Source organism: Brachionichthys hirsutus, chromosome 6 (assembly GCF_040956055.1).
Source record: "Brachionichthys hirsutus isolate HB-005 chromosome 6, CSIRO-AGI_Bhir_v1, whole genome shotgun sequence".
In the NCBI taxonomy this organism is placed as follows: Eukaryota; Metazoa; Chordata; class Actinopteri; order Lophiiformes; family Brachionichthyidae; genus Brachionichthys; species Brachionichthys hirsutus.
Window position 1 is genome coordinate 7,953,995 of NC_090902.1, and position 27,615 is coordinate 7,981,609.

Here is a 27,615-nt window from a genome sequence, read left to right on the forward strand (position 1 = left end):
ACGGGTTTTTATTTATCCGTCAAGGGGCCAGCCGAGCCTCCGGATGAATCTAAATATGTGTTCTAGTAGATTATATTTCACCTAAAGCTGCTGCAAAAGACGAGCCATGTGGAGAGTCCAAGGTTTTGTTCTAAGAGGTAAAGAAGAAGAGCCATGTTGTTTCCACTAAGCTGCGTTATCATTAAGCATTATGTAACATAGCTGTTTGTTAGCTTTCTCCGCCGTCGTAAAGAGCATTTGGGTAATTTAATACGCAGACATAGGACAGTGTCCACTTGTAATGATAGGAGATAACAGGAAGCAGATACAGGAAACCATTCCTGTTTGTCTGACCTTCTTTTATGCTGCTGATAACAAAGGGAATTCCCCCTTTGTGGAAGAAATGAAGCAATATTCTATTATATTATATTCTATTTTATCTCTACTGTTGGACTTATTGCTGTTAAAAAAAAGATTTCCCCAAACTGGGAATAAAAAAGTCAATGGATCAATCGAATGAATGTATTCCATTTCTTTCTTTCTGAGTTCCAATAAGAGAATAGCATTTCTAGTCATTTAAGAAAACATGAATTAATAATTTTGGCTAAATGGTGCAGTTCACCTGTTGTAGTGTCTTTGGCAACAATCAATATTTTATTTTAAACTATTTTGTTTTTTTTCCATTGCTGGTTTTCCAATAGATGAGAAATAACAGTTTTTCTTCTTCCCACTCCTTTTCAATCACTATATAATGTATTATTGCTATTGTTGTGTACATGAACTTTGGTGGTTGTTTTGGACATATTTGTTGGGTTTTTGTTTCTTTAGTCGATATATGGTTTCTTGTACGCAAAAAGGTATAATTTTGTTTTGTTTTTAATTTCTATTCTGCTTGAAACAAATTAATAAATAAATAAAGTAAAATAGTTGTTCTTATTGGTTTTTACTTTATCTACTGTCTCAGATCTCTTTCCGCGTAAGGGAAGTCACATGCTTCTGAGGGGCTCGAACCCCTAAGTTTCAGTATTTGATGTTAATTTATTTCGTCCACCCACCACTTCTCAGCTCTGCATCGCTGCTATGGAAACAACCCCCTGAGATTGCCTCAGACGCACCACGTGGAGGATGAGGTCATCAATAGCTCGACTATCCTCTCCACATCTCATCACTCCTCTGACAGCAGGTGCATTCCTCACCTCCATCTCCTGTTTTTGTCCATGATCCACCAACAAGAGCACCACTCGTATTATGTCTCTGTAATGTCTTCATACTGTAGACTAACAATAGAAAGAGATTCATACAAACAAAACCATTTTCTGCCAGCTCTCAGAAAGGGGGGGACGGAGAATGGAGACAGAAACAAAGAACCTTCCGGCATGAGTTTGCTGAGCTTCCACGCTACACAGCTCTTGATGCTGTAGGATGGGTACGTCTCAATTTAAGCCTCAAATATTCACAGTTATGTTCAACGTCACCTTTTTTGATGTCATAATTCTTTATGAACTATGTTCAGAGGCTTCTTACCAATGGCTTAAATAGTCTTGCCAATTATGGGTGATGCAGTACTGATGTTTTCCCACAGGGTGTCGCAGCATCTCTGTTCATGCAGATCTGCAGGAGGATCCATTCTCAGTTCTCTTCAGGCACAGAATCAGGCCCAACGCATGGAAGCCCGACAGCCGCCTCCATCCTGCACAAGTGTGGCTACCGCATCTTGCTGGATACTCGTGAGTATTATTTTAACCAAAGCAATGGGCCAGCTGATGATGCAGCTCATATCAGCTGATTACATCAGTTGACAAGGTTGTTTTGCAAAACAGACTTTTAATAAACCTTTCAGTTTTTGTAATCAGAATGCTGTCGGTGTTTGTTTGGGTTCTCCAGTCTCTAGACGAGATGTTCTGCCCAGAGGAAGTAGAGTATTGTGTCTGCAGGGAGTACCAGAGAGTCAGAACCAAGAGCAGACCTCTCCTCAGAGCAGCAGCAGCAGCACTACAGGTGACGCTGCCAGTCATCACAGCAGCGGTGAGGACTATCTGACTGCTGACTGTTCTAACTGTGACCAGCAGAGGACGCCCCCGAGCCAGGATTCTCCAATACCCGGTTTGTTCTTTACCCTGTGCTTTACAAAGCAGACCAATGTTTACAAATATTATTGTTCTGATTTTCTTGTCGTATGTGTGAGAGCAGGAAAATAATGTTTCTTTTCCTTGTCTGACCCAAAGAGGACTCTCTTGTGTCAGCATCCTGTCCTCTGCAGAATGATGGCAACAGAGACGGCACAGAGTCAAACAATTCTAATGACCAGGTGAAGGTTTTCGGGAAGCAGTACTTGGTCTTTATTCTTGCTGGGACTGGCTGACATCTTGCGTCATCCTGATTGTTCGCACCCTTTCTTTTTTTCCAGAATGCATTGTCTGATGAGGAGAAGCTAGCAGAAGCCACACTGAACCTCAAGCATGTGGGAGACAACAGTATCCCTGTCATCCTCAACATCATTGGTGACGATTTGCTTGCACAGATCCAGACCAAAAAGCTTTCTAGCATTTAAATCCAACTCGGGATGATCAATTATACACAAACCAAATACTGCACGCTCTCCATTTGAAGTATTTTCCAAAGTGAACCGTGTCGTTTCCCTCGGTCTATAACTAATACCCTCGTCTCTCTTATTTATGACAGCTCTGGAACATGCCAAGAGTGAGAACTATGGAGAAGCTTTCCCATATTTTGTTGCTGCAGCCCAGCAGGGCTACAGCAAGGCCCAGTTCAATGTCGGTGTGTGCTACGAGAAAGGGAGAGGAGTCCATAAAGACACAGAGAGAGTGAGAATCCAGATTCTTTATTTACTCGCTGCTGGTATTCTGATAGTCATTAGTCTCCTTTGTACAAATAAGTATTGAGAGGATTCTCTTCTCTTTCTTTTCAAGGCTATGCATTACTACTGGCATGCGGCAGTTGGGGGTCACAGGCAGGCTCAGTACCGCTATGCAAAGCTGCTCCTGACCACTAGGGGACACCACAGTTTGGAGGAGTTAAATACAGCCATCAACTTACTGGAAGAGTCTGCTGCAGCGGGACTCACAAAGGTACAAAGCTTGACAAATCCTTCCTACAGCATACTGGCAGGTACATACTTCATTGCGTACTGCGTACTAGTTGAAGCTTCAATTTACATACGTTACATACAATACGTTTACAAGTGTTTTCTCCTATATCTCTGACTGTAAGGATTGTTATGCTTAACATTATGGTTTCCTTAAAATATTGAATTTCTTACTATCGAAGGAAACGGAATTCATAAATCTAAACAAAAATTCTGTCTTTTATTCAATATAATACAGTCATATTTTGAGGCAAGTAAATGATAGGAAAATAGGTTTTTAATATTTCATATTCGACTTAAAAAATAAACATTACAGTGGGACGTCGACTTATAACGATAATTGGTTCCGAGTGTTTTGTCATTTCTTAATTTTCTTCCTGTGTCTGCATGAATTGATGACATTAAACTGTCCGTCGGTCTTTAAAATGCCCCCAAGACCCTGCAGAGGATGGATCATTAGCTCGCCCATTAGTAGAAAATGCATGCATACGCTGCTGGCAGTCTGGGCTAACCAACTCTGTGTCTCTCCCTCCTCAGGCTCAGCTCTGCCTGGCCTCAGTCTTCACTCAGGAGCCGGTGAGAAATGGGAGCAAATCTGTCCAGTACCTGAAGATGGCAGCAGAGAGCGGAGTGAGTTCCCTTCTCGATGCTTCTAGAGTTTTATCTGTGGCACCTTCGCCCAGATTCCATCTCAGCCATCCTGCAGTAGTAAACCTCCAGACCACATCCTGCTTTTACTGGGCATTTGTAAAACTTCTGTGTTTCCTAAACGTCCTTGTTGTAATTGTATTTTTGTAATAATCGCTCTAACAGTACAAATCTGTTGTGATTGTTTTTATAATTGCGTCTACAGTCTTTACTACTTGTTGTGTCTGTTGAAGCTTCTGGTGTCCGTTTATGAGGCTTTCAGCCGAGAAGTTAAACAGAGGTTTACTTTGTTCATGTGTTCAGGACAGCGCCGCCCTGCTGTTCCTGGGTCAGTGTTACCAGAGTGGTTTTGGAGTGCAGCAGAATATGAGAAGAGCGATCGATTGCTACCGACGAGCTGCTCGTGCAGGAAACAAGCAGGCACAGATCCTGCTGTCGCCTCTTAATCCCACAGGCGACAAAGGTAAAACACGCGTCCTCTCTTCACATCGTTCGATCGTGCTCGATGGTGCTGCATGTGATGAGCTTTTACTGAGCCCAGACCGCAGTGATAATATCTGTGATGTTTATTTCTCTCCTACCTCCTCAGCAGAAGATGCCGTGTTGCGCTCCATTCGTTCCGCCCCGTGTTTCCCTGAAGCTGACCGTCTGCTGCAGCAGCCTCTCTCCTCTCCGGGCGGTCCCGCCCCTCCCTCCACTGGTCACCCTGTTGCCCTTCCCGTCTTGCCTCACTCCTGGAGCACTGGGAGCCTGTGTGTCCCCGTGTCCCTGTTCTCCAGGCCTCTCCAGCTCCACAGCACTGAGGAAATATCCTGCCAGTGGATGGTTGGGATAGGATAGTTATAAGATAGAGGTTATCTGTGAGGATGCATAAAGTCATACCAGTCTGATTGATGTTTCCAGCCTTGTACAATTTAAGAGGATGTTTTCTGTGTTACTTGTTTTTGCTACTGAGTTTATGTTCATCAGAACAGAATGGTCAAAGTGTGTGTGTGTGTGTGTGTGTGTGTGTGTGTGTTATGTGCACTGATGGGATTAGATCTCGGTCAGCTGTGTGAACATGTTTTGTTTTTTTTATACTTCTGAATGTGTTTTTGGATGAATGTGATTGGCGTGTTTTCCTGCATTACACTACAGTGTTTCTGTTACAAGTGTCCCTGTGCCTAAGAGAAAGTGATCTGCAGGTGCCTTAGCGTTGATGGTCTCCGTTCTCCTGTGATTGTTGGCACAAGGAGAAGACTGCTTTGATTTTGTCGTCTGTAATCTGCATCACGCTTCTGACAAAGTGCTTTAAGATAATGTTACATTCAATAAAACCGGTTCTAAAATGGTTCATTGTGTATCATTGAAACAACAGTTTCGATTAAGGGTGGAGGATCTTACTTTTTTGAGAAAGCACATTCCAAAGTGATTCATAATGCACTATGGGGGGGAGGGGGGGCAACATGTGTCTTCCTGGTTTTATAATATTTAAACACCTCAATGAACTAATCAAACAGTAATCTGTTGTCATGGAGACATTATTTTTGGGATAAGGGGCAGGCGTAACGTTTGTTGCGTTAGACGGCATTCACGTCCTGCGACATCTGCGTAACATTATTCCTCCTATTATTCATGATTGAATAATAGGAGGACGCCTGAATTACAAAATAACAACTGGTGGGTTTATTACGGCTGCGTCTCCTCCGTGCCCCCCAACGTCCTGCGTCCGCGGCTCTGATTGGCTCTCGCAGCTCTCGGTTCCTTTTGCGCAGAGAAAAAAAAAAAAAAAAAAAGACGCGCCGGGCTGAGGGCGCAGATGATCCATACGGGCGACCGGCTGCAGCTACGGGCGGGACTGGCGCTTAAAAGCGGCTGCTCCTCGCTCCCTGCGCCCCTGATGTGTGCGTCGCGGTGAGAGCGGAGGCGCACAAGCCGGGAGGCTGACGGAAGAGCGGTGAGTGGATTGGAAATAGATGCGCCTGGATGGGACGCGCTCCCCATCCCGGCGCGGCGGAGGTTGCAGAAATGTTGACGCGTTTCAGACGATCGTTCAGCCTCCACGCCTTTAGACACCCCGTCGGTGCATCCACGGCGATATGGTGAATGTTTCAGTTTGTGACGAGAGAGAGAGAGAAAAGAGGAGCCAGAACACCCCCACCCATGACATCATCGCCCCCCCCCCCCCAAGTTAATTTCTCCCCATCTTGGGCTTCCATCTGTTGCTCTTCATTCCTGAAGCAGTGGGTGCAGCTCGGAGTTGAAGGTAAAGGATGTTTATCCTCAGACAGGCCAGGCCTCAATAGCTGATGATGAACTCTGAGACAGGCTGTTTGTTGAAAGTGATATCGGTTTGACCTTCAGGTGGGAAAACTCTGTAAACAAGGATAGCAGAAAGTAGAACCTCCAGAGCAGGCAAGGATCCTGACTCGGCTATAGAGGGAACATTGACTTGTGTTTGATCAATATTCACCCTTTTCCTGATGCAGAGGTGGGCTAGTAGCGTGATCGCCTCCTCATATGTCGCTGTAGCACAAGCAACATTAGAGCACAGGATAGGCCTTCATTTAAAGAGACATATTTTCTTTACTGGGTTAAGCAGCTGAAATCTAATGAATGGCCTCCTTGTTAAGATTTACTGAAGACCAGTTCTGATTCTCTCCCTGCGCTGACCGTGCTCCAGTATCCGGCAAAACTGCTGTGTCATTCTCCTCGCTTTCTCCCAACAATAGCTGTCCATTTACCCCCCCCCCAGCAGCCGCTTCCCACCTCGTTTTATTTCCTCATGGAGATTTGTTCTGCATTGCCGAGATGGAAAATGAAAGAAAGAAAAGGCTAGAGTTATCTTATGACTTCTTGTCGGTTCCAGGGGGCAGTGTCAGGATGTGCAACCCATTCTCTCAGTCACGCTATGTGTTTGCTATGATTCGCAGCTTCATGATTTTGCAGCTTCATGATTTGCGGCTGTCAGGTGGAAAGCATGCCTCTCCCAGCTTGTAGCTCATCGTGACGAAAGAAAGCGTTTCCGGTTGAGCGTTCTGATGCGACTGCTTGCAGGTATAGTTTGTACCTGTTGACTCTGTGTTTGTGCCTGAGCCTCAGGCCTGCAGCGTGAGTGCAGATTCAGCACAAACACGTTGTTGTGGTACAGTCAAAGGGACAACAAGAAGCCGCTCAGCTAGTAGGGAGGGGGATAGGGGTCCCCATATGAACAAAGTGCACTGCCCGGGGATTGTTCTGTCTCCAAAATAGTATCTCTGTCTTTTCCCAAGGTCTGATCTGGCTGCCAGATCTGTTGACTTTGTGCTTTTTCCACAGGAAAGGTGCTGATGAGGACTGCAGCATTGTTTGAGCTGTGTGTGCTGTTGATTTTGTGCAATGTTCAAGGATATCTTTTTTTTTTCTTCCACACTGTCCCAGACATTTGACTACAGAGGGTACAGTGACGCTACCCGTACATATAAGATCATAATGACTCCTTGTCATTGTCTTTGCTGTTCACCGTCCTGCAGTCGGCACTACTGATCCACTCAGAGATAAGGGAGTCATGGCAGACTTGATATGTGACTCATATGTGGCAGTCCAGCCACAGTGTGATTGAAAACGTCACTCGTGGCACCTTATGTTGTCACAGCGGTGTGAGGATGAGGAAATAATGCATGTATTAATAAAGCCTGTTGAGACTGGCTGTGGTACAAAAAAGAGAAAGCAGAGAGAGAGAGAGTTGTGGCTTTATGTGGATTTCAGAATCGGAGAAATACAAATGACCTAAAGCGTTTCTGGATGTCTGAGCCTGATGCTGTCACAGCAACAAATGAAGATACACAAAAGAAAGATATTAGACATGATTATTGTTATTATGCGTTCTTCTCATTTTCTCTAATTAAAAAAAGAAACATATTCTTGGCATTAGAGTCCTGGATATCTAAAAATCATAAGCACAAATGTTCAGACTGGAAGAGTGGTTCTGTCCGTTTATACGGCTTCACTCCCAGCTTTGTTGGTTCAGTTTTTCCATCTTGTCCTTCTCTTCTACAAAGTTTCTTGTAAATCTGTCAGGCAATTTCAACAAAATTTGCAAAAGCAGCGTAAAAGTCATTATGTCCAAAAAAGTGGAAAACATTCCATTTTAGATCTACTGCATAATTTAAAAGATTCTTATTTGCTAAAATGTGTTACTATTGCATCACTTCTGTGCATCTTTTCTCTCTTCAGCGCAATCTCACCGACGTATTTCCAGTCAGCAATGATGTCAGTACAAACTCCTCCTCTCTCCCGCTCTGGCTCCTCCCCCTCAAATGTGGGTTTATCCAATCGCAGCGGGCCCTCCGCCACCCCTCCCAACTCCCTCAGCCTTCGTTCGTCATACAACCAACTGTTTGGGCGAGACGCTGTCAAGGGGTCAGTAGAAACAGGAAGCTCAGCCACCTTGCCAAAGAGCCGCCAGAGGTACGGAATGACCAGCGTGCGGAGCGCCGTGGGGATAAGTGACAACTTGGCCCCATCCTCTAAAAACCAACCTGTAACCAGAGGGAGGGGTCTCCCCACAAAGTCCTCCTCCAGTTCTGCACTCTACTCCTCATCTTCCTCCTCGTCTCTTTTTAATACAACCAATCCCAAACTAGCCAAGAATGGGGCCAACATACAAAGACGAGCTGAGAGCCAACAGCTGGAGCTGAGCAGGGCCAACACAGAGGGGAAAATTCACAATGATCTCATCAATAACCCCAGCTGTGATTGGCTAGAATATGGAAACGACAACTCACAGGTGCCTCCGTTCCGCAGAAGGACCAAGAGCTTCTTGGAATACCACGAGAAGGACTGGGATCTGGAGCTCAGTTGGGGGAACAAAGAGGTCATGAAGGAGAACAAGCAGCGGCTATCCCCGGAGAAGGAGCAAGCTAGCCCTGTCAAGGAGCGGGAGAGTCAGAAAGAGGAGAAGCCCAGCAGCAAGCAGACCTGCCAGGACGAAAAAGAGGAGGTGGAGCCAGTGGTGGAGGAGGAGGAGGAGGAAGAAGACCCAACACCAACTCAAAGACAGCCCCTGCTACCGGTGGTGGTGGAGGCACCTCTTTCTTCCGCCTCCTCCTCTTCGACCAATAGCCCTGAGTGGGTCCCAGAGTGGGTCCCAGACAACCAGAACCAGGCTCAAGTCCAGATAAGAGAGGCGCTTTGTGCCCAGGTTCAGGCTAGTCCACGCAGTCCTGCGAAACCTCCTCGGAGCTCCCAGCCTCGAGTGATCAAGGTGGAGCTGCACCCCAACAATGAGAACCAGTTCCTGCAGCAGTATCCGCCTTCTTCCCCGAAGCAGGCTCATGCTGCAGAGAGGAACACGCCCACCAGGAACAGGCCACACCCAGCCATGCCAGACCCCGAGCCGGAGACCGGGCTCCCTAAAGTGGCCTTAAGAATGGATCTGACTCCTCACACCCCGTCAGAGGACGAAGACTCCAGCTGGACCACCCTGTCCCAGGAGACACCCTCTCCTCAAACTCCACGGGAGACGGGTTTGATTGCTTCCTCCATTCTCTCCTCCTATTTCCATGCCTATATGACTATACGTGCGTGTCTGTGTTTGTGATCCACTCATAGTCCATATGTGTCTGTTTGCCACTTTCATTCATCAGCAGACGTATGGGCCGATGGAGACCTGCCCCCAGGCTGGCGAGAGATTTCAGACTCATCAGAAGTTTATTTCTGGCACGTCCCCACCGGCACCACTCAGTACCACCGACCCGTTGCCCCTGGCAACCAAGACACTCTTCCCAACAGCAAGCCAGACGCTGGAGATGATCCACGCCAGGAAACACGGGACTCTCTCAAGCCACCCAATGAGGTGAGAGGACCCACATCTATCAGACACCTGTTAGAGTATGCATTAGAGTTCTTTTAAGAAATCAAATAGCAACATGTCAAACAAAAACCTGTCTCTGTCCCACAGCGTCCTAGTAGTCTCATATCTGACAGTTCAGTGGAGCCCGTCCCCTCACCATCTGGCTCCTCCCACTCCTTCTCCTCCTCCTGCTGCACTCCTTCCAATGATGTCACCTCATCCGGACCGAGTCACGCAGCCACCTGCGCTATCAATGTAAATCACATTTATTTGGTTGAAACTGCCTTCATTAATTCGGGTCTAAATTTAATGTTGTATCTACTCATTAAGGAAATACTTTTATTGATTTATTGTGTGTCCCAATTAAAATGTCGCCATCGTCTTCTAATGTAGTGACAGTGTACTTTAGTTCAAGCGTTGGTACGTCAGAGTACCGGTAATGATTTGCATGATTGACTTTAATTAGCATTTTCCCCTGAAATCCAAATCTCTACTTCCATTGTGGTATTTATTAAACTGCACATCGATCTGTGTGTGTGTGTTTTGGTCCAGGAGCTGAAGGACTATCCAGTCTACCCTGACCCCAGTCTTAAGGCTTTCGAAGGGGCTACCCTGCGCTATGCTTCGCTTAAACTCAAGTAGTGCAGCAAAGACTGAGTCACATTGGAAGTACTTTGTGTATTGTGACATTTCAGTGAGTATTTCTAATGTGTGGTGTTTCTCTGCAGCCCTCCAGAGCAGCTAGAGACAGTGGACCTCAATAATACCTTCTCTGATCCAGAGGCAATGGTAAGATCCCTGCAGATCCAGCTATATACCAAAATAAAACATCTGCTGGGCATTAGTTAGTGAAGGTAAGTCACCAGGCAGTGTTTGCAGTGATGTGATGAACCTGCTCACTGCAATGGGCCTCTCTCTGCTGCAACACCACCCAGTGGTTGATTTGTGAACTGCGGGTATTTTATATGTGCACAGCAAAATTCAGTTTTGATGCACGAACAGCATAAACTGCAGAAAGAATGAGATGATCACAATGACAGCAGCAGATGAATGAATGAACAGAGGAATGGAGGCAAATGCCATTTCTTTCATGCAGTTCGGAAAATGACAGAAGAACTAATATTTTCTCAGACAGAATTAATTTAATCCAACAATAGTCAAACGTTGCATGCTTCTGTCGTACATTAGAAAGGCATAGAGTAGAGCCTAACGCATCAGTTTTTGATTCAGAATGTACTTTGTGCATTTTCTTGTCCAATGAGGCGTTTCCATTTTTGCCAAAATCACAAAGGACAGAAAAATAAACTCAAGCAATACAAAGTATTGAAATATTCTAATAGCTCAGAAGAACCCAAAAACACAAAAGAGACAGTTCAGGATTCGTGTCTGACCTCCGGATGTGTGAAACTTTAATAAGTAAGAAACTGACATAGAACGATATGATATCAGACAGACAGAGAATGTATGATTGTGTGTGTGTGTGTGTGTGTGTGTGTGTGTGTGTGTGCGTGCGCGCGTGCGTGCTGAAGTGTAGCTTGACATTGTGGCTCAGCTCAATGAAATGATTAGGTGTTCTTTAGCAGGAGAGAGCTCACCATTATGGGATGAAGACAGAGATAGAGAGGAGGGGAATGGTAATCGATGCTTTATCTTTTAAGAGCAGATGTTAAATAATGTGGACTCAAAACACAGTGAATTCTTACAAGGCTGAAAATCCCCACTGTGATTCTTCCAGTCATTTCCAGTGCGATCTCTGGGCTGGATGGAGATGGCAGAACAGGACCTGTGTGAGGGGAGGAGCAGCGTGGCTGTCCATCACTGCATCAGACAGCTGTCCTACTGCCGGAGGGACATACGGGACTCTGCCGGTGTCTGGGGAGAGGTCAGTGTGCCGTTAACGGTTTTCCTCATCTTCTTTTCTTTGGTTTTTTTACCTCCACCAAGGAATTTATGTTTCTGCCGGTGTTTTTCTGTTTGCTAGCAGGATTACGGAAAAACTGCTGGATCGATCTTGATGAGAAAAAAAAAATCTGCCGATGGGCCTTGGTCTAAATTAGATCCCATTAAATATTGAGAGCGATCTGGATACCTATCTGGACTAAAAAAAAAAAAAATTTATAATCTGGATTTTCCCATTTATTTATTATGGAGGCTGCATTCAATTCACTCACTAAACATCACAGTCATAAAGGGGTCCGATATGCACTATCGTGTAAAATGTTTTCTGGATCTGATCCAGAATGTCGGGAAGAAAGCGTACATTTTAACATTGAAAACTCCATTTGGGAATTTAAAAATCTGTTAAAAATACACATCAACTCGGATTCACTTTTACTTTTCTGGTTTGTTTGTGTGTTTTTTTTTGTTGTTCTTTATTATTTATGACTGTTAGCAAAATGCAACACCACTTTTTAGATATATATACAATGCGACTCAAGGAATTTGCACAGTGTTTGTATATTTTCGTTTGTTCTTGACCATTGCTTGTTTTACCCTTTTTAGTCCCCTGAGTTTGTTCTCTTTACCTGTGCAGGTGTTTCACTCCACATTACACTGTGACTAGACGTGTACATGACACTTGATATTTGAAGTTTGAGTTTCTTATAGTTTGCCTCTGAAAAGTCAGAGAAGAGGAAGTAAGGAAGCCTCTCCCTGTCTGTGCTCTTTCAGGGTAAAGGGATGTTGCTGGTGCTTCGGGATCGCATGTTGACCCTGGTCGACCCGGACGATTATAGCCTGTTCCACTCTCAGCCAATCAGCAGCATCCGTGTCTGGGGCGTTGGCCGAGACCACGACAGGTAAGGTGGACACACACAACTTTATTCTGTTTTACCAAACCCTCTGTTTGTTGTTGCTTTGCTGTTTGATGCCACTGTCTCAGCAATTTCACGTGTGTACTTTCTTCTTGGGTTCACATGGAACACAAAGACACACAAACACATTAATCCGCCTACAAGCGTGCCTGTAAACACGCAATTACACCGTGTATACACTGTGTTCAGCATGGACGACGCTCACCAGCAGGAGCTGATTCAGGCTTTTATATTGAACTGGAGTCATTATTATTCTACGGAAACTTGTACAATCAAGAATAAATGCCTAATTATGCTCATTGCTTCATTCTCGACTGATCACTCTGGGGCCTTAAGTCATTTGGCAACATCCCATAATCTTAAACTTTCACTGCTGAGATGACATATGCTGAGGCTAGCACAGCTGCTGATGTAGGGGGGGATATAAGCCCTTATTGATATGTCCCCCTCAGGGTTCCCACTATGGAGCCACTATTTTAAACTCACACTAACTTGGACACAATTCTAAACGTAAGTGCTGATTGATGTAAATGCTTTCATTACATGCCATTATTGGCATCTTGTGAACTCCGTATTGGATGTTAAACCAGAGAGAAATGAGAATGTTTCGGAGATGGACTTTGGAGATTTGTCACACAATGGCTGCAGAAGTAAGAATAGTGTGGAGGTTTGCAGTGCAGGAAGCTGGCTGGTCCTGACTTGTAATCAGCTGCTCAGGTTTTGTGAGAAAATGGAGTTTCAAATAGCATATGTGTAAAAATAAAAAAAATTGTACAAATCATGTAACAATATATCTTCTTATTTTGTGTGTTATTCTCCTCTGTCCTTTATAATCATAATGATATGATCCTCCACATCTCCTCCCAACAGCTTGATCTAAACTGCAGTTGGTTTCAGGCTCATGACTTTGAATTTACTTTATTTCAACCCAGGCTCGGAGCGTGTATCACAAGAATGTGTGCGCGTGTGTGTGTGTGTGTGTGTGTGTGTGGGCGTCTAAAACGTGTTCAGATTTTGCCAGAGGTTGGAATAACCGAGTCACGCCAGTAGAGGGCAGCACAACAACACAATCTGCACTCCCTTATACATACCAGTACAGTCTCTCGGTCTTTTCATGGTTTGGTAATGCCCTTAAATTTTAAAATATCCTTAAATTAAATCCTTGAAATATTATTTAGACAATAGTGGCCACAGAGTATGGGGGGGGGGGGGGTTTAGCAGGCTTGTAAATAAATGTTTTTTTACAGATTTTTTTAAAGCCCTTTTCTCCTGTTAAACTGCAGGATAAATCTGTATTATTTAAGACTAAGGACTCTGCACTATAAAGAAACATATATATTTTGTCTCTATAAAAGCAGATGACTCAGAAGATACGAACCCTAGACTGGAACGCGTGGAATATAATTATAAGAAGGGAGATTTGACACTGAGGTAATTACAGTCAATAATTGCAATTAGTTCCAAGAGATGGGAATAGAAGTCACAAACTGACACAGAAAGGCAAACTGTATAGAGGAGAGGTGGGGGGGGGGGGGGGGGGATAACTTGAAGCAGGTGATAAGATTCAGTGTGGGCAACCTCGCTGGGGTCCAACATGAGAGAAGCAGAACATGAAAGGTAGCTGGTAAGACGATCACGGGCATAAGCATGAATTCATTATTTAAAGAAGAGGAATTAAGGGTAAATAAAACATGCAGATCATTGAGCAAGTAAACCAACGAACAAGAGCGGGTGAACGAGAGATGTTCCTCAATGCGTGCATATTCTCTCTCTATCCATCTATCTGACGAATATCCCCGCCTTTTCCTGAATGTTGTCTCTGAATGTCCTTCAACTTGATTCAATATGAATGAGTCCCCCGGTCTCTTAAGAGAGGCAGGGGGAGGAGGAGGAGGAGGGAGGAGGGATGATGAGCTCCTAGGTGAGGTCATGAAGCTATATATGGAGCACTCAGGACTCTACGCCCTCGTGTTTGTGTGTGTGTGTGTGTGTGTGTGTGTGTGTTTTGCTGGGGGGGGGGTAAGAGGCTTAGATTTATTCGTTGTTCATGGGAAAAGCATTTTTATGCATCAAGAACAGTGTGTGATTCCAATGGAAGTCAATGGGAACAAAAATCTGCTCTTCTTCACACCTCGCGCTGGAAGGACAAAAACAAATCCTGACCACTGTTACCTTTTAAACTATTTTAGATCTATAGATATTTAACACAAAAATAAAAATCAGCTAAATGAGTAGGTTTGATGCGGAAGGTGAGTCAAGAGGGTTTAAGTGTTCAGTCGTGCACCTTCATGACTTCTCAAACCGTCCAGAACCTCGACAGGACAGTAACGACCCAGTCCCAGTCCCTCTGCTGGCATCAGATGGATCAGTGCATGTAATAAACAGTTAATAACACACAGGACATGCAATGGGCATTTGTTTGTTCATTTTACTTCATGTTGTCATGTAGTTGAGGAGAATCATTTTCAGTTTGACACCAGAGAAGTCGGTTCCAAAGAAATGGAACTGTTTGATGTGTAAACATTTTGTCACTTTGGGGCACGCTTTTTGAAGATGGGCAATTTCACTCTGGCCAGAAATCTCCCGAACCACTTCTTCTTCTTCCGTGGCTTCTCTTCTGGTATTGGGCTTCAGAGATCTCCCAGGGTATCCGGATCACTCTCAAAATTTAATGGGATCTAAGTTAGACCAAGGCCCATCGAAAAAAAAAAAAATTTTCATTAAGATCCATCCAGCAGTTTGTCCGTAATCTTGAGAACAAACAGACAAACAAACAAATAAATGGCGTTCAAAACATAACCTCCTTGGAGGAGGTAAAAATGGATGAAACCTCCTCCACGATCCATTCCAGATTATACAACCTGTGTGTGTGTGTGTGCATGCACATGTTTGTGCCTGAATGTATGTGGAGTCACAGTGATGAAGTCATAGGTCTGCATCTGGAGCACTCTGTTATGCGATGGTGAATGAGTGGGTGTGTCTATGCCCCCCCCCCCACACACACACACTTCCCCATCACTTCATTCTGTCTGTATCGCTCTTGCACTATTTCTTCTCTTTGTCTCCAGCACGCTTTCTATCTCCCTCTTCAGCCAGTGGCTGCAAAGCTTCGAGTCTTTCTGTCTTACTTTGCCCTGCTGTTTCATAATTCACGAGACAAAGATAGCAGCAACTGAGGAAGAGAAGATACTCAGCATGGACGAGTGCGGGGAAAAGAGTGAGGTCTGAACAGGATGATGGAGAGCCAGTGAGGAAGGGAAAAGGGAGTGTATGAGCTCCTCTGCTTGCGCCGAGCAGGACACTGCAGGGAGACTCTTCAGATCAGGCGAGCCAGGCAAAGGAAGCAGACCGTAGAGGAAGCGAGAGAGAAAAGGGTGTAGCAGAGGGGCAGGGAGGAGGACAGGGAGACTCGAGAGGGGAGGGGAAGGAAAGGGGGGAGAGCAGAAGGGGGAAAGAAGCCACAGAGGATAAAAAAAAGAAGAAGAAGAAAGCGAGAGATTTAACCCGGGTACCATGTTGACGGGGCTGTAGCGATGTCACCGCGGCGGAGACGCTAACCAGGCAGGGAAATATTCATCTGTTACGGAGCGAGAATGTCTGCCAGTGTGAGTATCCGTTATTCCTTGAGTTCTCTAGCTCTCCCCATCCCCCCATCCATCCATCCATTCATCCAAACATCCGTACATCCACACACTCTCTCTCTCTCTCTCCCTCCGTTTGGAGGAGACCCAACATCCAGACCGACTTTCATTCATTAGACTTCCCTTTACTTTTCATTCATTTGCTTCTCAGCCTCCTGCTCTGTTTGACTTCAAGATGAGCACTTGGTGACTCTTCCTCTTTCTCACTGTACTCTGATGAGAGAGAAAGAGAGAGATTAAAGAGTTTGGATTTGCTGCATAGATTTGTGTGTGTCAAGAAACTGATTGTGTGTGCGTGCGTGCGTGTGTGTGTGTGTGTGTGTGTCTTGCTCTGCATTGTGCTTTGACTTAACTAACAGGATAAATATGAAGGTGTGGCCACATGAGGCATGCCTTCACTTCATGCGTGAGTATTTCCCTCCTTTTAACTAAGAACGAGGAGAGATGATTCAGGATTAGCAGGGAAACGGTGAGCGAAGAACAAACGACCAAAGTGAAATGATGTCCGACGTCAGGCAGGCAGCGCTGCTTGTTTTCTTGTCCTCGGTGGGTGACATTTATTAGGATTGAAACAACACCAACGATGATGCGCCCCTTTACAGTAGCCGTGTGTCCCCATGTGTGTGAATTATAAATACACACGCTCATTCCAGGTTTCATTCATATTAATTAGTGGCAGCAGTGGGGGTGCTTGTTCTCTCCAGATTTCACATCGATCGCCCCGATCGAGAGGAGAGGAGAGGATAGGCATTAATATTTTAATTCCAAACACGCTAGCTCATCTGCATTTGTCAATGGCGTGAGTTTGCACATGTTGAGTCTGTTGATGTTCCTCTCCCTCCAGTAAGAGCGGCCCAGTTTAACCACTGTTTGCTGACACCAATGCCTCTAAACTAAAGCCTTAGTTAACATGCGAGCCCCACTGACAGCCCACTGGGACGGGGAGCAAACACTCGATAGGAGCCACAGTGATTGATGGCCTCTCCTCCACTCCGGCCCCAATTTGGGTCTCTACCAACCTATTTTTTTTTTTCCTCCAACTCATTGCTCCTCCATGTCAGCACCTTCTGTCTTCCCACAATCCATCCCTCCGAGTACTTGATGCACACACACACACACAGAGAGAGAGAGAGAGAGCAAAATACAAAGTTATCCATGTATACCAAAACCATTCAAATCAGAACGATTTTCTCTTTCCCTCTCGTCCCCCTCTCTCTCTCTCTCGCTCTCTCATTTGCATTAGGCACACCTGCTGTAATCCCTGTCTGCCTGACAGATTACTACCCCTCCTATTCCTCCTATAGATTCCCTGCTGTGACCCCCCAGCCAATAAATCTCCTCCAGATAAAACCTTCGCTGCGGCCAGCAGTGATGTGAGATGATGCTGATGTTCACTGATCCCACAGGGCTGATACAGCAGGACGCCGGAACAGTCGCTGCCTGTTGCCCATCATTCAGGCTGCAGACGGCCTCAGAGGCCACCGATGACACTTTTACAACTGTTTTTGGTTTATTTCTAATCGGGATTTCAGATCCTGGACAATAAATCTAACTGGAGATAAATTAATTATTATTTATTTCCGAATTATAATTCACAAACACATTTCATTCGAATAACATATTTTAACTCATGATACATGTTTATTATAAAATGTACAAAATATTGATTTTCATTTTATCTTGTCTTTAAAAGGGATTCCCCCCCCCCCCCCAAATGAATATATATACAAGTAATACTGACAATCTGGTGTTTGGGCTGCAGGTTTAGAGAGATGCTTGTATGAGGTTTCTGCCTCCATGAGTGAAAAGCTGTCTTTCCTGAGACAGCATCTCTGGATAAGCCACAAAACCCAAAGTCAACAGAAAGAGGTTTTAATAAAAAATATGTTGGCGGCAGAAATCTCACAGGTGAACACCTCCGATAAAACTACGGCGAATCTGAGTAGACACAGCGAGAGGACAGTGATGGAGAACATTTTCAGTTTGTAGGGGAAAAAATGCCAAACAGACAGGTTACAAGTTAAAAAAACTCTAAATCAATCTCACCAGACCCAAAAATGATCATATAGTTTCACATGACACAAAGAAAAACAGCTGCAGCAAAGTCAGGGTCGTTTCTGTCCATCGGCTAAACGATCACGTGACTCATTTATTTCTCAGATCTGGTTAGAAGATGCATTTTTTTATTTTTTTTGGTACTTCATATAAGTACAACAACTGATTGCTTTCTCCTATATATGCATGACATATAATGACTTACTGCAGAAGAAGCTAATTAGGTTACATGCATACAATGTGACACAAACCGCTCTGTGGATAGAGCGCGGCATAAATCGGTGCTAACTTGACACCCCCCCCGCACGCTCCCACGCACTCGCTTTGTCTGTTTCTGCTAGTAAGATCCACGAGCAGGGGCGTCTCCTTTAAGTGAGACACTGATGATCGTATCTTGAGAGAAAACTCTCCCATCCACACGCACATATTTCTGAGAAGTGTGATGTATAAATGATCAAGAGCAGCCAGAACAGCAGGACATCATCTTTCTCCTTCTCCTGCCTACCCAGAGTCCCCCTTTCCTTCCCCTCATCCTCATCCTCATCTCACACGTCCACAAACACACTTGCTGTCTCGCCCAGCCACCCTCATATCCCTGCTTTTATATGTGTCATGAAATATGATGACTGTTGACACTGAAGTACTGTGTGTGTGTGTGTCCTTGCTTGTTGCCCCTCCCTCACTCATTTGCCTCTCTGCCACACCAAATGCTTGGAATTGGGTCACGAAGCTGCACAAACAGAAACCGGGGTTGTGCCGGCGTCTTCGTTTTTTAGCACCATTTTCACTACGAGCTTTGTAAATTGATGCTTTTTTTTTCTTAGACATATTACAGAGGAATGAAGTGCGACTCAAAAACGGAGGCCTGCGTTGTTGTGGCAGTAAACAGCAATCTGCTTTTCAAACATTTTATTATTTCAGTTTGATTTTGTCCTAGTTCTTTGTTGCCTTTGGGCAATCTTCGTAATTGTGTGTGTGTTTCTGTCTGAATCTGTGTTTATGTGTGTGTCGTGTGCTATCACTGATGCAGCACCTCCTCCTCCTCCTCCTCTTCCTCCTCCTTCTCTGTTACACCCTCTGGCTATGGGTTCACTTTTTATTTCCCATCTTGGTGCTGTAAACATCTTTATCGTGCAGCGAGGTAATTACGCACAGACATTCTGCATTAGGCCTAATAGCCGTGTGCTGTGACTAATTCGCCAGATCGCAGTGGGCTTTCTGCTCGCTTGTCACGCTCCGGTGAGATTGTGGATGCACTTACTGATGTTGCTTTGAGTGAGAGCTAAATTACTTCCAAAATCCTGCTCTGTTGGCAGCGCGCTGCCCAAACATCACGTTAGTATAGGTCAGGCTCTAGTTGAATGATTCAGATAGCTCGTCACAGTCATCAATACTGCAGTACTGTAAAAGTGATCCAAAATCTATGCGGTCCTATTTACGGCTCTATTGCGTTAGTACTCTGCATTTCTTCTTTGTGGTTTTATTATCTCCATCCTTTCTTGAGCCTTTTTATCACAATGTTTTACCACCCATTAAAATAAAATACAATTAACTTTTGCAAGCAACATTTAATGTTTTCTGTTAGCACAATTATCAGCCCTCAGGGGTTCTATTTTTAATCGCAGTGTACATTTATTGGGTTTGGATGCACGACAATGGAGAATTTACCCAGCAAAACACATGAAGGTACATAAACAAAGTTTTAATGAGTCAAAATGTAAATGCTTTTGGAAGCTTTGACACACAAAGTGAGCCTTAGGGTGGATTTACTGCATGTACTACTCCTTTTAATATTCATGGATATTATTATAGGTTGTAGTGTTCATTCCTTCTGATTATGTCTTGCAACTTTTTTTGAAATGCAGTTGTGGAGAGCTTCATGTTTTTTTTTATAGTAAGCTAATGAAACGGGCAGTCTTGCAAAAACCTGATTTTTAAAAAGAATACTTTGATGGAAACAGCTGCTAAATATTAATGTACCTGAGAGGTGATTTGTTATTCCCTTTACAGCACGATGAAAAGACTTTTCACTAAATCTAAATTCAGCGTGTCAGAGTTTGATTCTAGATCTAGAGATTAATCTAGTTTGGACTGAAGCCAAAATCACAACCTACAGTATATGCGATTATAGAGTTACCAGTTCAGTTACAATCACACACACACACACACATCAGAAGAGTCACAAGAAAGTCCTCTTTAGACATTTTCCAGTTCAATCAACATTTAGCTGTTAGCTCATAGCATCTGTAAATGCTTTAGATCAGCAACAGCTAGTACCCAAACTCTGTGAAGTGATAATTGAAGTCTGTGTGAAGTGTGCGTGATATCCCAGTGATGTGTGTGCATGTGTGTGTTTGGGGGGAGGGGGGGGGGGGTGACAGATGGTTTGGAGAGGACATGAGTCTCTACTGACCAATACTGGCAATACTGGAAGCTAGAAGGCAGAGAAAAACAGGCTGGGGACTAGTTAAATGTGTTGTTTTCACTGCCTCTTATAAATACTCTTTTTACAGCAGCATTTGCTTTTATTACACTATTACAGAACACTAAGATGTGTAGTCCATTTATTCAGGTATTCAAATCTTCAATGCAGTTTATATATAGTGACGCAACCTGCACAGTGAAAGCTGCTTTTTAAATCTAAATTATAGAACTTTATATTTGGAAATTATAATGCCCATGGCGCAAAAACAACTATAGGGGGGAAAACACTACTTTGCACAGCAGGTTTAACAGGAGAGACAAGTGAATTAATTTGAGTCATTAATAGCAGATGTCAGATAATAATTATACTCCTCCAGAAAGTTTTTGGCTCTTAGATTCTCAGATAAATCCCACATGGTGTCCAGACCCTGATGGTGGCGGCGGTCGATGACTCCGCTGAGACTGATGAGGCAGATGAAATGATAAAGTTGGTGAATCTTTGCTTATACTCTTCATAGTGTAAAGTTGAATAGATTTGAATTTATTTTTTTAATGAGAAAGTAAATCGTGTTTAGATTAAAAATCATGAAATGGTGAAACTCAAAGTGAAATCAAAAATTCAGTGGGCCACAATGAATGACTTTTCTTTCAATGGTTGAAATGGAAATCTGAAAAGGTCTTTCAGTCATTTTGCATGCACGTGTAAGTTGTATGCCCCTAACCTTGGTCCCTTATCGCAGCTTATCTTACATCAAAATGCGTTGCAAGGTGAAATGAATGCATCCCAGTGCATCTGGATATTATTTAATGATTATGTAATGCTTAAAATGGAATAGAAGGAGGATGCTAACACCAAATGCTAATAAAGACCTCTAGAAAACAAGGACGAGTATTAAAAACAAATGTGAAAGCTGTGTGAGAGTGGAATTTTCCTTCAACTGCACAACTATTCATTTTACTACCACATACAGTGCTGCTACTATATGATGGGTGTCTGATGTCAGAACTGCAGACACGTTGTTCAGTGCAAACCCCGTTCAACATGCATCTTTAGTCGTGACCTCATTTAATCTCCAAGTCAGTATGCACCGTATCCAGCCAGGCAGAGGCAGCTCACAGCCCTCGGGATCAAAGAGGGGTCGGTAGTCGTGAGTCAGTCGTCCTTCCAGCTCTGCAAACATGTGGAGAGAGAAACAGAGAGCAAAAAAAGAGCACATGAGCCGTGGGACTCATGCACTAACTCATCTCTGTGTTGGTGCTTTCATCATGCCTTTCATCTCGTAGCTCTTTTTAGCTTTCCTTTGCTTCACCATGGTTTTCTGCACCATCCAAGCCCTCACCTCATTCCTTTTTGCTGCTCTCCCACCTTTCTGGCATCAGCCTTTATCACATCTTTATATATATATTTATAAACCTCCCCCAACTTCTCTGAGGTCTATATGTCATTCATCTCCAGTTGTCGCCACTTCCATTAACTGTGGTCAGACACAACTGTCCTCAGTGCCAGAGAGCAGACAACTCTATCTCCTCTTTCCCTGCACTAAAACACTGTTTACATGAGTTCACACTCCAATATTTAGGTTTAGGTGTTTAGTGTTTGAAACGGAGCAGAAGGAGGAATCAGTATGGAGAATATAAAAATACAAGTGACATTCAAACAGGGAGAAAAGGTTGTCTTTTCAGAAGGGATGTGCAGACACTTTATACATGTGTTGATTTATATTTATTTGTGTGTGTGTGTGTGTGTGTGTGTGTGTGTGTGTAACCACCGGCTGCTGAGAGAGCAGCAGCTCTGATGCTCTGACTCTGAAGATTCCTTTGTGAAATAAGCTGCCAGCTGCCACACACAGACTCTCTCTCATAAACACGCACACACACACAGACACACACATGCATACTGCTTCAAAGGCTCATAGAGCATCAGTGTTTGAATTAGCCTCTGTTCTTTATTCAGCACGTGCCTCTTTGTGGCGTTATGGAGGCGTGAGAAGGGCGTCTGGGATAAGTTACGCTGTTGATACGAAGCGGTCGGTCTAACCTGTCGTTTGGGGAGGAGCGCAAGCTCTCCTGGTGAGGAAGAGACTCAGAAAATAGAGGAGTGGGAGCTGGAGAGAACTGTGGAACAGGCAATAAGGATTAAATGAGGATGACAGGATGTAGCTCCAGAGCTCCAGTGCACACATACAACATGTGTTTGTTTCTTAGGACTGTTGGTCATATGTACTAAAATTGTTCTTGTTTTCTCCCTTCCTATTGCTATTCCACTTTCTGCTCCTGTCTTTCTTCTTATTTTATTTTTTGTGTCATTCTTCTTTTCTTTCCTGTTTCAATTCCATTATTATTTCTGCCTTATTTCTTCTTCTTTCATTTTTTCCCCATCGCCCTCCTTTCATCTCCTCTTACTTCTGCTTCCCGGGACTCAGAGAAAGGTAATTGTTCTTTTTGATGTGCTCGAATACGATCTGCTATTGTATTGTTTCCTGTAATCATCGCATGGAGATTCCCACCCCACCCTCATTGGCTTGGCTTTGGCCCGACTCTGCTGCTTCTTACCTGCTTCAGCAGCAGCTCGCCATGTGTGCTCAATCGTCAGCCAGTCGTACTGGACCATGGCTTTTTCCTGTAAAGAGCTGCATGTTTCATAGCCTTTCATTCTCAAGAGAGGGAACAGAAGTCATAAAAGAGCCATGTTTTGTATGCAAGGCAAGGCCACTCACGCTTTCTTGGTGACACACCCCTCGAATGTCCCTGAACAAAGTGGCCTCATACACTCGCCGCACACGCACAAATTCTATTACGATTTCCTTTCTGGCCACAAACACAGAGACCATTATCGACCCGAAGTGTGTGAGCACACAATTAAGCAGAGGAGATGGGATGTATAATGGACTCATAAACACAAAGAGCCCACCTTGATGAATGCCAGCTGTGTTTGCTACATCTCTGTTTGTGTCTATGGTCATTTGGGCGTGTGCCATGTATACCTGTATGCATGTGTGTGTGTGTGTGTGTGTGTGTGTGAAGTTGGATAGCGGCACCGTCTCCAGCTCTAATAGTATCCGTGTGGTATTTGTGATATGAGGCAACACAGATCCGTATTTGATGCCCTTTAACAAATGTAAATGTTTGTCTCATCTGTGGTAGAGGAGCAACAAGGTATATCGGGTTTGGTTTTATTTTCAATCCATATTTATGTCTGATTATTCCTTTGTCTTTGCCTTTACTTGTTTCAGGGACTTTGCCTACGTGGCGAGGGACAAAAACACTCGGGTGCTAAAGTGCCACGTTTTCCGATGTGATACTCCTGCCGCAGCCATCGCTACAAGTCTCCACGAAATCTGCTCCAAGGTGGGTGTCAGTGATCGCCTCCGCATCATTGAGCATCTATCTGTTACTCTGAAACGAGCGCCACAGCTTTTTTCTGCTGATGCAGTCATCCAGCGATGGACCACCTTGAAGAGAGCGTAACTTAGATGATGCTCCGACACAATGTTGTCGAAAATATAAGGTGAGAAACTGGGTGGCAGTACCCTGATAGCAGTATGTTAACCTTCCCATGGACATGAAATCCCAGTTCATTATTGGATGTTGGATCAGAGTTCTGGAGGGGATATTTATGCCCCCTTTAGGGTTGCACGGCCAAAATTCTAACATTGATACTGGAGCACTGTAGTAGGAGGAGACCAGTTGGAGAGGTCAGGCTCGGATGTCCTGCTGGAGCACTTGCCAACAAAGACGTTTCACTCACTTTGTCCTGATCGAGTTAGTGTGGGAGGATTAGAAAGAATGAAATGCAGCGGCGTGCAAATGCAAACGTAGTAATCGTTTGACTTGTGCTTCAAATAAGGAAAACAAACTATTAAAGACGAGGACAAATACTCTGAAACTTTAGCAGCAGTTGTGGATCAGTCCATTGATCGTTTTTTTGAATTGTGGCACTTTTCCAAAGCCAGAAGAATGTGCTGAACAGACACTAACAGATTGTCCTGCTGGGCTTCACCGGGATCAATGTCGACATCATCCAGATTAGCAGGTCTGATGGAACCTGCAGGGCCATCATTTCAAAAGGCTGTGGCTGTCATTAAAAGCAGCTCGCCGTGGACCTGTCACATTCGTTTCCACCGAGCGTAGCGGTGCGTTAGAACCCATTACGACAGCGGCAGCTGAAGGCCTGTGATTCTTCACGCAGCATGTCTGGTTGCGTCTCTGTTACTAGAACAGCGTCGGGCTCGATGCTCTTTAAACCACTGCAAAGCCCAAAGGCTTAAAGCAGCACGTCTGTCCCTCTGTCAGTGGCAGGTGAAGCCCTTCACAATTACACAAAGTCAGCCTTGTTATTTCCTGATGCTCTGTCATCTTTGCTGTCGGCGACACTCTGCCCCTTTATTTAGTAGTACAAGAGCAAGAAAGGCTTTAATATAGCACAGTTTTGCCCAAAATGTCACTTTTCATAATGTAAGGGGTTCTTATGGATTACTGGTAATAATTTCAAGGGCAGAATCTGAAAAGGTGTCATCAACGTGTTCCCTGTGATTCAATATGGCAACTCCTTGAATACATTTAAACTATAGTATTTGTCTAACTTCTTCAGGATCCCGAGATTGCATCAGATTGCTGGATACATTTCTGTTTGTAGAGCATAGTCCAAAAACTGGACAATGGGACAGTACAGACAAAAAATACTGTTAGAGATTCACACGCACGCTCACATGCGCACGCACACACACACTCACACACACACACACACACAGCCCTCTTGGTACAAACCACTCCATCCTCACACAGCAGTAAATCTACCAGGACCCACGGATTTTCTCACTTAGGGGCATGTTGACCCATTTAGAATTTTTTATTTTTTTCATTTCGTATTAACTCCTACCCCAAGACTGAAAGTGGAGTGTGTTTCTTTTCCTGTGTGTGTGTGTGTGTGTGTGTGTGTGTGTGTGCGAGACCAGGATTCTTCATACCGACTATTTTAAACATAGTGGTATAGGTTTTTCTCACTGCAGCGGAGAGACTTGGTGACCTTATAGTCTTGCAGCTGTGCAGCATGCTGAGCAGACTTACTGTGTGTGTGTGTGTATATGTGTGTGTGTGTGAGAGAGGGAGAGAGAGCATATGTGTGAACACATTTCTGAGCATGCGCCACTGATGATTAATGACACGTACGATTAATCAAGAATCTGCAGCAGCTCAATGCAGAAGCCATGCAGACCTTTACAGTGTGTCCGGTGCTGCAGAAGAGCAGGAGGAATGGCAGAAAAAGATGGTGTTCAAATATATCAATATTATTATTTCTAAAATGATTGCCAAAAAAAATGGTAAAAATGAATCCATTTACCGGTATTTGGATTAAAAGCATACACCTGCTGCTGTAATGCTATATCCATTGTAACCCGTGATCCAGAGTAACAACTGCTACAGCACTTTTCTATTCTTCTTTATCCCACAGTGACAAAAATAAAAAAATGTATCTTGCCTTGTTCTTCAACTCTTATTTCTGTTACTCAGCTATAATTCTTTAATTAACATATATTTGAGACAACCTAAGCTTCTCTTCCTCTCTCGCGCGCCTCTCGTTCAGATCATGGCTGAAAGGAAGAGTGCCAAGGCTGCAGCTGGCAGCTCCACCCAGACCAGCTCTGACGTACCCCTACAAGGTACACACACACACACATGCACACACATGCATGCACACAAGCATGAAAGAATGAGTCGGATGTGTGCAAAATTCTGTGTAATGCTGTATGAATGTGTGTGAATATATTTATCATGTCAAGGGCAGCCGAAAATATTCACCAGTGTTTATTTATCTGGTTTAAGCGCATTAACATCTCTTTTGGATCGTTTCCTTTGATGTTGTGTGATGAAACTCCCCTGCGGATGATGTGAGGATTTGTGTTTTCCTACGTACGTGCGTTCGTGTTCTCTCCCTGCAGAGTTTCCCATGCCAAAGACTGAGCTGGTGCAGAAGTTCCATGTGCTGTATCTGGGTGTGACATCTGTGTCCCGCCCCATAGGTAACGCCGTCCTAATCCGGAAGCCCATGTGCACGTTTTAACACACCCAACGCAGCGTCTCCGTGCTCACGCAAGCATATGTTTTGTCCCTCAGGGATGGATATCATAAACGGGGCCATACACAGCCTCCTGTCCTCCACAGGCAAAGAGGACATGATTCCTGTCACACTGAGCATCGCCGACACCACGATGGCTGTTATCAAAGAGAAGGTCGGCAGTAGATAAATAAGATCTGTTCACATTTATTGATTGAAAAGGAAGAGCCAACAGACTACATCTCGGCCGTCTCTGCAGGAGGAGGAGGAGGAGGTGTTGGTGGAGTGTCGCGTCCGTTTTTTGTCCTTCATGGGAGTGGGGCTGGATGTGCACACGTTTGCCTTCATTATGGACGGTGGGAACCAGCATTTTCAGTGCCACGTGTTCTGGTGTGACCCCAACGCAGGCAGCGTCTCTGAGGCTGTGCAGGCAGCTTGCGTGGTAAGTTCCTCTTTCATTCTTTTGCCACAAGTAGATCTTGAATATTGTTTTGAACAGTTCCTAAATTAACATTGAAATATTATTTTTTTCCATTTAGAACTAAATAGTGTAACATTTAGGAAATAAATGTTGCTTTCTTGCCAAAAAATGGGATGAGAAAATCGACATTGCTCTCATGTCTTGTACAGTAAACATGAAGCTCCTGCCAGTTATCTTAGCTGAGCATAAAAACCGGAAGCTGGGGAAGCAGCCAGCTTGACTTAGTCATTTCCTGAACGCTAAACCATCGTGTTCTGGCCGTTGCCTGATATTCCGTGTATAAATATGAGAGTATCAATCATCTCATCATCTATAAGGAAGAAAGCAAATAAATGTATGTTCACACAGTATATCCTGCCCCATGTTCTTGCCCAAGTGTTACAGTCTCTTCTAACTCCATCCTCGTCTTCTTCAGCTGCGGTATCAGAAGTGTCTGGTGGCGCGGCCGCCCTCCCAACGAGCAGGCTCCTCCTCTGCACCCTCTCCAGACTCCGTGACCCGCCGGGTGAGCAGCAGCGTCAAACGAGGCGTCCAGTCTCTCATAGACACTCTGAAAACCAAGAAGCAGCCCTCAGAACTCCCCCAGAAATGACCGTCACCA

The 27,615-nt window shown here is 44.3% G+C and overlaps 2 protein-coding genes across 3 annotated transcripts; both read left to right on the forward strand.

The window, feature by feature from the left end:
• The first annotated feature begins 4 nt into the window (after positions 1–4).
• Positions 5–5,063, forward strand: dele1 (DAP3 binding cell death enhancer 1). 2 transcript variants are annotated; one of them, XM_068740454.1, is made up of 12 exons: positions 5–137; positions 1,045–1,162; positions 1,303–1,405; positions 1,562–1,706; positions 1,864–2,082; positions 2,205–2,287; positions 2,387–2,480; positions 2,662–2,804; positions 2,910–3,068; positions 3,623–3,715; positions 4,037–4,196; positions 4,323–5,063. In XM_068740454.1, the coding sequence occupies exons 1-12, from the start codon at positions 107–109 to the stop codon at positions 4,571–4,573; spliced, it is 1,599 nt and encodes a 532-aa protein (XP_068596555.1). In that variant the 5' UTR covers positions 5–106; the 3' UTR covers positions 4,574–5,063. The 2 variants fall into 2 exon arrangements, with proteins under 2 accessions (XP_068596555.1, XP_068596556.1); XM_068740455.1 differs by having other exon boundaries at positions 4,326–5,063.
• A 2,895-nt stretch (positions 5,064–7,958) lies between these two features.
• LOC137894789 (amyloid beta precursor protein binding family B member 2) lies at positions 7,959–27,606 on the forward strand. The gene is made up of 14 exons (XM_068740254.1): positions 7,959–9,219; positions 9,340–9,548; positions 9,654–9,800; positions 10,098–10,183; positions 10,274–10,334; positions 11,281–11,427; positions 12,216–12,343; positions 22,902–22,907; positions 23,712–23,826; positions 26,063–26,138; positions 26,418–26,498; positions 26,593–26,708; positions 26,793–26,975; positions 27,430–27,606. Exons 1-14 carry the CDS (start codon positions 7,959–7,961, stop codon positions 27,604–27,606), a joined length of 2,793 nt encoding a protein of 930 aa, XP_068596355.1.
• The last annotated feature ends 9 nt before the right edge of the window (positions 27,607–27,615 follow it).